This window comes from Oryctolagus cuniculus, chromosome 1, assembly GCF_051225735.1.
Source record: "Oryctolagus cuniculus isolate XC-2025 breed Fujian yellow rabbit chromosome 1, ASM5122573v1, whole genome shotgun sequence".
Classification (NCBI taxonomy): domain Eukaryota; kingdom Metazoa; phylum Chordata; class Mammalia; order Lagomorpha; family Leporidae; genus Oryctolagus; species Oryctolagus cuniculus.
Window position 1 is genome coordinate 55,755,777 of NC_142867.1, and position 10,377 is coordinate 55,766,153.

General features: G+C 54.1%; 1 protein-coding gene across 24 annotated transcripts in view; it reads right to left on the reverse strand.

Moving 5' to 3' along the window:
* Window positions 1-7,611, reverse strand: part of AMPD3 (adenosine monophosphate deaminase 3) — a 44,437-nt gene extending 36,826 nt beyond the window's left edge. The window contains exons 1-2 of one of the 24 annotated variants that reach the window (XM_089328747.1): window positions 7,096-7,123; window positions 2,145-2,305 (exon numbers count right to left, since the gene is read on the reverse strand). In XM_089328747.1, coding sequence (XP_089184873.1) covers window positions 2,145-2,292 — 148 coding nt within the window. In that variant the 5' untranslated portion in view covers window positions 2,293-2,305; window positions 7,096-7,123. Of the gene's footprint in view, window positions 1-2,144; window positions 2,306-2,972; window positions 3,430-4,447; window positions 4,704-5,835; window positions 6,171-6,277; window positions 6,590-6,912; window positions 7,041-7,095; window positions 7,278-7,510 lie in introns of those variants that run through there. The other 23 variants (XM_017345358.4, XM_089328754.1, XM_070073309.2 and 20 more) reach the window with 23 other exon arrangements.
* Window positions 7,612-10,377: the final 2,766 nt, after the last annotated feature.

Below are 10,377 nucleotides of genomic sequence, written 5' to 3' on the forward strand. Positions count from 1 at the left end.
AGGCTGTGCTGCTCTGGGCTTGTCTGGGTGTCAGACGGGGCCTCCTCACAGGCCCCAGCAGGACAACACTTAGGGAGTGGATCCGCCTTCCCCGGGAGTGGCTCTGAAAGTAGAATCTCCCGTCCACCTATGGCCATGGTTCCTTGAAGGGTGGTCGAAAGGCAGAGGTGGGTTTATCACCCAGACAGACAGGGACAAAGCTGAGGCGGTGCCTTGCTCCCATCAGGCAGGGGGAGGAAGCATGACAAGGAAGGGGACCCACTGGGCACCCTGGGGGCAGTCATTCTCTGGCCTCACACCTGTGAGAGCCACAGATGGCACTGCGCAGTCTCGGAGGCTATCTGGGTCCAAGTAGGGTAGCTATAGGGAGCACAGGGCTTTCTAGGGCCCCAGGAGGGCCGGCTGCTCTGGTCTTCACGGTGGCACGAGAGGCTAATTTGTCTAACAGACAGGAAGGAGGGAAGGAAAGGAGCCAGCAGGCTGGTGGTGGGCAGGCAGAGCCGTGTCTGCGGGGCCCTGGACGCTGGAAGCAATTTCCTCTTCTTTCCATGCCCAGGGACAGGCCTTTCCCCGGGAGCCGGGGAGGAAGAAGTCAGCTCAGCACGCGACAGGGCTGGCATAGGGAGCAGACACCAAGACAGCAGTAGCTGGCCTCTGCCCAGGGAGGGGAAGAGCTGACGGGGCTGAGCTCCGCGTCCCGACAGCAGATGGAAAGGAGGCTGGACGCCGGCGGGGCTGAGGCTCCGGGAAGAAGGTAATGGGGAGAGAAAGCTGGGACAGCATGAGGGACTGGACCCAGGGGGTGCCGTCAGGGTGGGACAGAGGCTGGACCCCCCCCCCCACCCAGTTCCAAGTGCACGGCTCGGCTCAGCTGCAGCATTCCAAATCCTCACACAGCATTGCTGACAGGCCCCAGGCAAAGGCAGCAAGTGGCACAGAGCACCCACCCTGTTGGAACAAGCAAACCCCCTTTCTAGAAATTTCTCTAAGAATCCAAGGAAGGAAAAGGTATATTCGTTTTAAAAGCCCACGTTACATTTTACCCTACTTGACAAAAGCCTTGTTAGGCAACCAGTATTGTAATTAGGATGGTGCAACACATTAAAAAGAAAAAATCTTGTGAAATCACTGTGACAAAGTAATACATAAAACAGAGCCCACGCTGTCATTACCACGACAGGAAAACGCATCCCCTAATGGACAAGAGCTCGGGAGAGGTGCAGGCTCACAGCACCGGAAGGCAGGCTCGCCTGCGTGTGAGAGGTCTTCTGTCGATAAGGAATGCTGGGACAATGTCGTTTTTCAGCAAATACAAAGAAAATGAATAAAAAAAGAGAGAACTAGGAACACAAAGCAAACCCCTTATTCCTGGAGGCTTTGACAGTAAGGGCCTCTCTCACTCAAGCCACACGGGACAGGAGTGACACCTTCAAGCTGCCCACGGCCAGCACACACAGCCTGATGGGATCCCTGGCACCCAGGCATTCGGGAGGAGCTTCCCATGCCAGGCCCTACCAGGCTTGTGCAGGAAGCATTTTTAGCTCAAGTCAACCAAGCACACGCCCCATGATGCCCCTTTCCTCCGAACAGCCTCCTTTTCTTTTAGCCCAAAGAGCTCGCATCAGTCTTTCCCAAACTGGGTCCCCTGAGAAACTGATGCCCATGACTGGTAAAACAGGCCCTGCGGTCAGCGGCTGGGGAGAGACTGTGTGCTGCAGGCCTGGCAGACAGGTCCCAACTGGCCACCCCAGCCCTGCAGGTCCTCTCCCTTCCCAGACCCCCAGGCCTGCCCAGCGAAGCCCCCTCCGCAGGTGCCAAGCCCAACTCCAGCTCCAGCTGCTAGCTTGAGCCCCGCTTGCAACCCCTTGTCAGCTGCAGGCAGCAGGTCTGGAGGTTTAACTGTGAAATCCTGGGCACCGGTCAGCCAGTGATACAGCTTATCTCAGGGTTGCATGCGCCACCCTGCAATGAGCCTTGAGCGCTGTCCGGCAGTTCCAAAGCTACCTTTTCCTGCTGGCGGTAACTGTGCACAGTACCAGCCCCTCCACTAGGAAAGCACAGTGCTACCACTATCCCCTCCTTCCACAGCACACGCCACTCCCTGCTCCTGCCAGACTCCCGTGGCCAGAAGCCATGCCACCGACCTGAGCCTGGCGCTGGGGTTTCCATGGCTGATGGCGAGGCGCGCTGGGGCCAGGTGCCGCCCGCTGCGGGACGCTGAGCAGAGTCAGGGTATAAGCACCCTGGCTGGGGCCGGCAGGCGGGCTGGAGTGGGAGGGCTCTGCTTTGCATATCTGCTAGCAGCCTGCAGGCAGAGCAGGAAAACCTGGGCTGGAAACTGTGCTGTGAACACCGAGTCTAAAGGCCCCAGGTAACACCGGTTCTCCAAGGCAAATGGTAGCCTGAATACGTGCCCTGCCTGGCTCTCAGCCTCAGAAGAAACCAAGTGGCTGCTGCCCCCACACAGCACCCGCTGTGCCCTGTCCAAGTGCAGAAGCCCAGCCACAGCCACCCCCCCTCCACCGGAACATCCAGCCCCCGCTCCCCCCATTGCCTCCGCCACTTCCCTCTGAACCTACTTCAGGCCTGGCCTGGGGACAGACTCATCTGACCACCAGGACTCAGCTATGGCACAGCCTGCCCTGCCGTGTCTCAGAAGACCCCCACTCCCACCCCAGTGACACCTGGGGCTGGCCCAGGAGCTCTGAAACCCACCCCACCCCCAACGCCATCTCCTCTCTCCCCGCCTCCTCCCTCTCCTCTAAAAGACAGAAGTTCCTTCAACTGCTTCCTCCTTTACCAGGAAGGGACTGGTGGGGGGTCAGCTAAGTGCAGGGGCAGCCTGCAGGAGGGGTGGCCAGGAAGCAAAGCCCACAGTCCTACCCCACTCCCTCCTCCCTTCCTTGAAGGCAGTCCCACACCACAGGTGGCTGGGCTGCCTGACCAGCTCTGCCAGCCACACACATCCCCACCTGAGCCAACCTCGCACCTTCCTGGGCTCCCAGCTCCCAGGTGAGCCCGCAGCGTCCAGCACTGTCTCCCTGGAGAAGGGGAGGCTGCCTCGAGTCTCCCACGGAAGCGTTCCTCTGAAGCCAAGCAGGTGGAGGCGGCAGCACACGGGGCAGAGCTCTGCGCCCTTTGGTCTGCCCTTTAGGAGAATGGGCAGGCTCACGACAGCCGCGCCGACTCCCAGGGACTGCCACACATCACATGGGTCTAGGGAATAACCGTGAGCAAAATGGCTATTTCTGGGGTGCTGTTGAAATCCTGGGGAGAAGAGCCCAGGAAGGATGGGTCAGCTGTTGACCGGGAGGCCAGCTGTAGCCCTAAGTTGGGCTTGAGTCACCTCCTCCTGTCCGGCTGAGAGGTGGTGCCTTGCTGAGGCCACATCCTAACTCCTGGGAGCACAGAGCAGGATTACATGGTGACACTCGATCCTCGCGCTGCCGCTGGGCTTAGCTACGCGGAGATTATGATCCACCTGTCCTCACAGCTGTTCATAAACAGTGCAATCAGCAGGCAACAAGCAACAAGAGGGGGGTAATATTAATTCATTAAATAATTAACAGACTCACAGCATGAGATAAACACACACATACACCAGCCCTTAGGAGGGGTGAATGCTTTCTCCTGCGGGTGGTCTGGGGCAGGCGAGATGAAATGGGAGCATCCCAGTTCCCGAATCGGAGACCAGGGAATTCTGTTCTGCACCTGTCAGCGGATCCTGGACAGCCTCAGTCTCAACAAAGTTTACTCTATAGAACAAAAAGTCAGAAGGCCTGGAATGCTGCAACAGTCGCTTCTGGGGATTCAGGCACAATTTCTATTAGCAGAGGCAACACCAGTAAAGCAAGCCGCTTAACTTCGTTTAAGCAAACACTTAAACCATCCCACCACTGCTGCCTTAGGAAAAAATACCTATTAATATCCTGTGGCATGGGCTTTGGAAAATGCCTTTCACTTGGAGTCTTCATTTTCCAATCCAGCTGGGGCCCAGCTATGGGTGAGAGCCACTCCATTGGGTCCAGACAGAGAGGAACAGAAGCCCCTCTAGGGTGACACAGGCTAGAACAACCGCCTGGAGTCCTGTGGGAGCCAAAGTGGAGGATGACCCTGCAGAACAGGGCCAGGCTGTGAGAAAACACCCGCTCTGACTCAGGAGGGCAAGCTCTGCTCTGGACCCCCTGACCCCGCCTTAAGCCTGCCAGTCGCTGCCCCTTGTGGCTCGGATGGCTTCCAGCACTGGCAGCACTGGTCCCAAGCTCAAAGCCTTGCTTCCCTTTCGAACAGACATCCAGTTTATGATAACCAGACACAGGAGAGCAGACCATGCTCACCTTTTTCATTTAAGTCTTCCTTACACACTCTACAAGCCTGGAGAGGCTGCAATCAGATTATGTCTCATCAAGAAGGAGCCTACTCCCCTCCCCAAAAGCAAGGCACAGACCTGTGTCGGCGGGGCCAGGCTCCTTCTCGTTTCCAAAGTGTGTCTGACTCACCCCAAGAATTGGGCAAAGGGGCTTCCAGCTGCTCAGTCTCAGCTCCATGACAGAGTCTGCCCGCCTCATTCTCGCTTATATCCCCAGGCCTACAACACGGCAGGCGTCGATAATCACTTGTTGAATGCATGCATGCATACAACGATGAATGAGTGAAAGAGCCGAGTAGATGACCACACCTATGGCAATCCCGAGAGGGAGGACAGTGTCTGGTTAAGAACACGGACCCAAGCCAGACTGCTTGGCTTTGTGCCTGCCACCATTTACTCGCATGACCTTGGCAAGTCAGTAAACTTTCCTGTGGCTCAGTTTTATCCTCTATAAAATGGGGCTCATAAAAGTACTGACCTCAGGGGTTGCCATGACAAAGTAGTTAGCAGGTAAAGTGCTTAGACTAGAACTTGGCAGAGAATATGTGCTTTATAAGTACTATCTTTCAACATCGTCATCAGCTTCACCATGAAATCAGCTATGAGAGTGCCCAACTGGGGAATGAACATGCAGCTTCAATGAAACACTGTATCCTTCTCTTCATTATTTATTGAGTACCATTATGGGCCTAGTACTCGCCCAAGCTCCCACCTGGGTGCAGGAAGAAGGGAACCTCGCTTCAATGTGAAGCCAGATCAGAAGGAAGAACGGTCGGTTCTCAGGGACTGTGTCTGGCCAGGCCTCCAGCCAGCGGGCCATGCTCCTTCGCCCTAGTCAGTTCCTTCTGTACCAGAAGCCTGAAGCCATGGTCTTTCGCCCTAGATAGGCAGTCGGCACGTGGAAGGACGAGATAGACAGGTGGAGGAATGAGGAAGGCCAGGTATGTGCCTGCTCAAGCCTAGGGCAGCACTTTAGCTGCCCATGATGCTCTCAAGATCTGAGGTTGATTTCTGGGGCCATTTGAAGAGTGACTCAGCAAGTCTAGGGGCAAGAAAAACAAGCCTCAAAGAACTCCTTGGCCTGGCCGAGAATCACTCAGCCCTTATCCAGGGCCTCGGAAGGAGGGCTGAGAGTTCAGAGCCTCCCAGCCACCCACGCATGCAAGCGCCACCATGCCTAGGGAGGGCAGCACCAAACCACCATCTTCACAGCGAGCCAACTACCCCAGGCCTGCTGTCAGCAACTCTGAGACGCGGGCGCAGACACAGGTTCCGTCTGCAGGGCCCAGTGGCTCCACCACCACTCAGCGTGGATGCTTGGAGCCAGGGAAGGGAATTCTCCTCCAAGGATTCCAGCCGCAGCCAGCTTTCCCTGAAGATGACCAAATGCTGGGCACCGCGTCCAGGCACGTAGCCAGCCAGGCTCAGGACCATGCTGAAATCCTCCCAGCCCTGCCAGCTCTCACCCAGCTCCTTTGATAGTTTGTCATCACCAAGTTTCCAGCCACATACAGCAGGAACGACTATCCAATCGGCAAGCCTCTCCCGCTCCAAGGCTTCCCAAAACTCCTCGGTATACCTCTGCCAGTCTTCAGGAGCCATTAGCCACTCAGCTGGCAAAGCAGCTACTAGGAAGCTCAAGTGCAGAAAGCAGACTGGCGAGCGCAGGGCTCCCACCTCCCTTGCTGCTCAGAGGCAGCCACAGCGGTCAGGATGAAGGCCTCTGGAGACCCTATCGCCTCTCCATCCTGTCCACGCCCCTGCCTTCCGGCGGAAGGCCCCCCAGCTGCTCCACAAGCACCTGAAACCTATCCAGGTGAAGAGCTGGCCCCTCCCAGCTTCCTTAATTTCTCTGAACCTTGTGAATTCAGTCCGGGCCGCTAGGGAACCAGGATGCTGCGGGCTCACCTGATGCTACTTCAGGGGCAGGGGCTCAAGCACGGGCTAGGAGGCAGGCGCCAGCGCCACCACCCCCATGAGCTAAGGTGCAGGGGGGCTAGCACTCCTCAGGGTCCTCGGGGCGCGTGCGCAAGGTCAGCAGTGCGGCATCGCGCGCACTCACCAGGCTCAGAGAACAGGGCCATGCCGCGGGCCCGAAGGGGGCGACCTCGGAGCCAGGCGCTCAGTAAGCGCCGCGAAGCTGGGCTGCGGGGCACCGGAGCCAGCCGGCGACCGGGCAGGACCAGGCCGCGCCCCCGGCCGGCGCTCTGCGGGAGCCTGCGGCGCGCCCCGCGGCAGGCGCTGAGGCTGCGGCTTCCGAGGGCGCAGCGCGGCGAGGCCGCTGCTCCAGCACCCCGCGGCCGGCCCAGCGAAAGGAGGGCGGCCGCCTCCGCAGGGAAGAAGCCGGCGCGGCACCTGAGAACGGAAACTTGTGAGCGCCCGGCGCGGCGGCCGCCCTGGGCCCGGCCGGAAGCGCGCGCGGCGCAGCCGGGTTCTGCGGGGCCCGCGCCGCGGCTGAGTCCGAAGCCCGTGGCGCCCCAAGACTCCGCGCCCTCCCGCGTGCGGGTCTGCGCGACCTCCTCTCGCCCGCGCCGGTGACTTACTCCGAGGTTGAGCCGCCAGCCGGCGTCCGTCGGGTCCCTGGGATCACCTTCTCACCCCTCCCTGCGCACCCGCCGCCTGCCCAGCCCTCTGCTCCCCGGCTTCAGTCGAGCCCGCCCCTGGAAGTCCGGAATGACCTCGCAGTTGCCAAAGCCGGAGGGTGCCTTCCAGCCTCCCTTACTCACCTCTTCCCAGCCCCGCGCCCGCCGACCGCGCCTTCCTTGTCGGAATGTGTGGGGTTCAGCCCCTCTCTCCGTGTTCCACGCACCTTTCGCCCAGCCACCCCCCCTCCCGCCAGGCTTTGCATTGCTGGGGTCCCGGCGATGCCGTCCGTGCCAGCCCCCTCGCTAACCCTCCGGCCCTCTCTAGGGATCTCAGCCGCTCCCATGGTTTTAAAAACTTGCTGCCTGCTTGTCAGTCATTTTTATTTTTAGTTTGTTTTTATGTATTTGAAAAGCAGAGAGCGAGAGAGCGAAATCTTCCATCCACTGCTTCACTCCCCAAATGTTCGCGATAGCCAGGGTTGGGCCAGGCCAAAGCCAGGAAGTTAATCCAGGTCTCCCACGTGGTTGGCAGGGACCCCAGTAGTTGAGCCAGCACCTGCTGCCTCCCAGAGTGTGCATTAGCTAGAAACTGAAGTGCAGCCGGGACTCACGCAAGCGCCGTGGCGTGGGATGCAGGCTCACAAGCCTGCCTTAAATGCAGTCCTACACACCTGCCCCTGCTAGAGCGCTTGAACCTCCAGCTGCAGAGAGTGAATCTGATTTCCTGCCGAGCGCAAGGGTGGAGTTTCCTACCCTGCAAAGCTCTTTGCCTCCTTGGAGCACGCCAGAACCTGTTGTTTGCAGAGCTAGGGAACGTGCGACGCCACCCAGGCCACATCTGCCAGCCAGACTTGACTCCACCCCACCACCACCATCTCTCACATCACATTAGTCACCCAAGGGGGAAGGAGACTGCAGTGGTGAGCACCCTCTGTGTGTTCTCCTTGTGCGACTGCTCCCACATACTTATCTCACTGCCTGATGTTTGTAGTTTACTGCCTCTTACAAATGATACACACATGAGACTTAGTTAATATATAAAGTGCACTAAAATGTTAAGGTTGTGCTAAGATGAAACATTTTGAAACAGTGCTACAATATAACTTTCCTCTTTAAAATTATTACCTATAATCTGTTTAGTGAGAGCAACACAATTAAAATGGTCTTAATAAATCTTTACTTAATATTTTATGGGACCAGAAAGTATGCTTCTAAGTTCACCTAATGCTACTATTTGGTCCTAATGCCTAGTATTTTTAAAACATATCTCAGGGCTGACACTGTGGTGTAGAAAGTTAGGCCTCTTCCTGCAGTGTCAGCATCCCATGTGGGTGTGGTTGGAGTCCTAGATGCTCCATTTTTTTTTTTTATCCAGCTTCCTGCTAATTACCTGGGAAAGCCAAAGTCCTTGGGCTCCTGCATCTACGTGGGAGACCTGGAAGAAGCTCTTGGCTCCTGGCTCTGGCCTGGCCCAGACCTGGCCGTTGCAGCCATTTGGGGGCTGAGCCACTGGATGGAAAATCTCTCTCTCTCTCTCTCTCTTTCTACCTTTCAAAGAAAGAATGAAAGAAATCTTTAAAAACAAAAATAAAAGATATCTCACAAACACAAATAGGCCCAAATAGAGAATTCTTTCACTGCACTTATTAAATGAATTCACACTGCCTACATGCCATCTACCAATTTTGCAGATGGGAAATTCCACAGGAAAACTTTGTGAAATCAGTTTTCATTAATGGTTCTTGCAAATGTTAACTAGTGGGATTTTTTTTAAAAGGCTTAAAACTGCATCTGGAAGACTGTAAAATGGATTTAAAAGCGTGCTTCTCAACTTTTGGGCTAATGCTGTGGGGGAGTAGATTAAGCCTCTGCCTGTGGCACCGACATCCCATATAGGCATCGGTTTGAGTCCTGGATCCTCCACTTCCAATCCAGCTCCCTGCTAAAAGCCTGGGAAAGCAGTGGATGATGGCCCAGTGCTTGGGCCCCTACACTCATGTAGGAAACCCAGAAGAAGCTCCTGGCTTCTGTTGTGGCCATCTGAGGAGTGAACCAGATGATGGAAGACCTCTCTCTCCCTCTCTCTGTAACTCTGCCTCTCAAATAAATAAATGTTTTTAAAAATAAAAATAAACTTTGTCGATTGTGACTGGGAGAGTATAAATGGCACTGATATTTGATTTTAGCATGAAAATCACATGACAATAATAGAAACCATCTCAAATAACTATTCTCAAAGTTTTCCATATAGCATGATTCTTTTATGTACACTTTCTCATATCATTAAAATATCACCTTTACCTGAAAGGACAGTGTGTGTGTGTGTATGTGTGGGTGTGGGTGTGTGTGTGTGCATGTGCGTGTACCACGTGTACAATGTACCTGCAATGTACCACATTTGTGACAGTCACAAGCCAGCACATCAGAGATCAGAAAATTTGAAGCCCTGTCTTTTGTTAAAGAAACTCATCTTTGAATGCCACAACTTTTAAGTTCTTTGCCTTGAGATTCCTCAGTGTACCTTTTTGAGTCCTATAAAAGATTTTGTCTCATGCCACATCTCAGTAGATTCTACTACATTTTAAGTTGTATTTTTCAAGTTAACCATATTTTGGCACCCTGTAGTATTCTGTGCTTTTCTAAGTCTGACTTCTTTATTGCTGCTGTTGCAGATGAATGATGCAATGCTGTTTCATGTGCAGTCTCTGCCCATTCCTTCCTAACCCCAGTTTTATATTCCAGACAGGGCAGCCCTCCATGAGTGGTTACTCTCATATGTAAAGACAACAGCGTGTTTTGCTAAGTAAGTCATGCACTGTTGTGAACATACCTTGTTTTCTTAGACATTCACAAAAATTATTTGTGAATGTCATCATGGAAAAGTATGATAAACACAAGATGAATCACGTTACCAACTCGCATCCAGCCAGGAGCCAACCTCTTCAGCACATCCTGTGTTCTAAAACCTGTTCTCCAAACCCCCCTCACCAGCACATTCTGTGTGTCTGTCAACAGAGTGCTTTTTTTTTTTTTTTTTGACATGTTGCTATCCTCTCCCTGTTCTAGTTCAGTCACTTTAACCATGGCAAATAGAATAGCTGTTTTTTCCAATGATACTGACCAACATTCTGCCTTTTATATTAAGTAAGAAGCCTCAAAAGAGAATTCTAAGCATTTTCATTACAGTTAGTATTTCACGAAAGTACACAACTAAGTATGGCATGACTTCAAATATCCCTGAAAATAAAACTGTAGAGGTTTACCTTCGTGCTCTGGGTTATAGAATCTACACATCTGATCACATAGGCATATTTCTATTATTATTAGCTAATACCTCAAGTCTCAACGTGTAGCAATGGAAATCCATATTTCAAATACTTGGGTTTTTTTTTTAGTGAATTCAACTCCCTTGTCAGAGCTGAC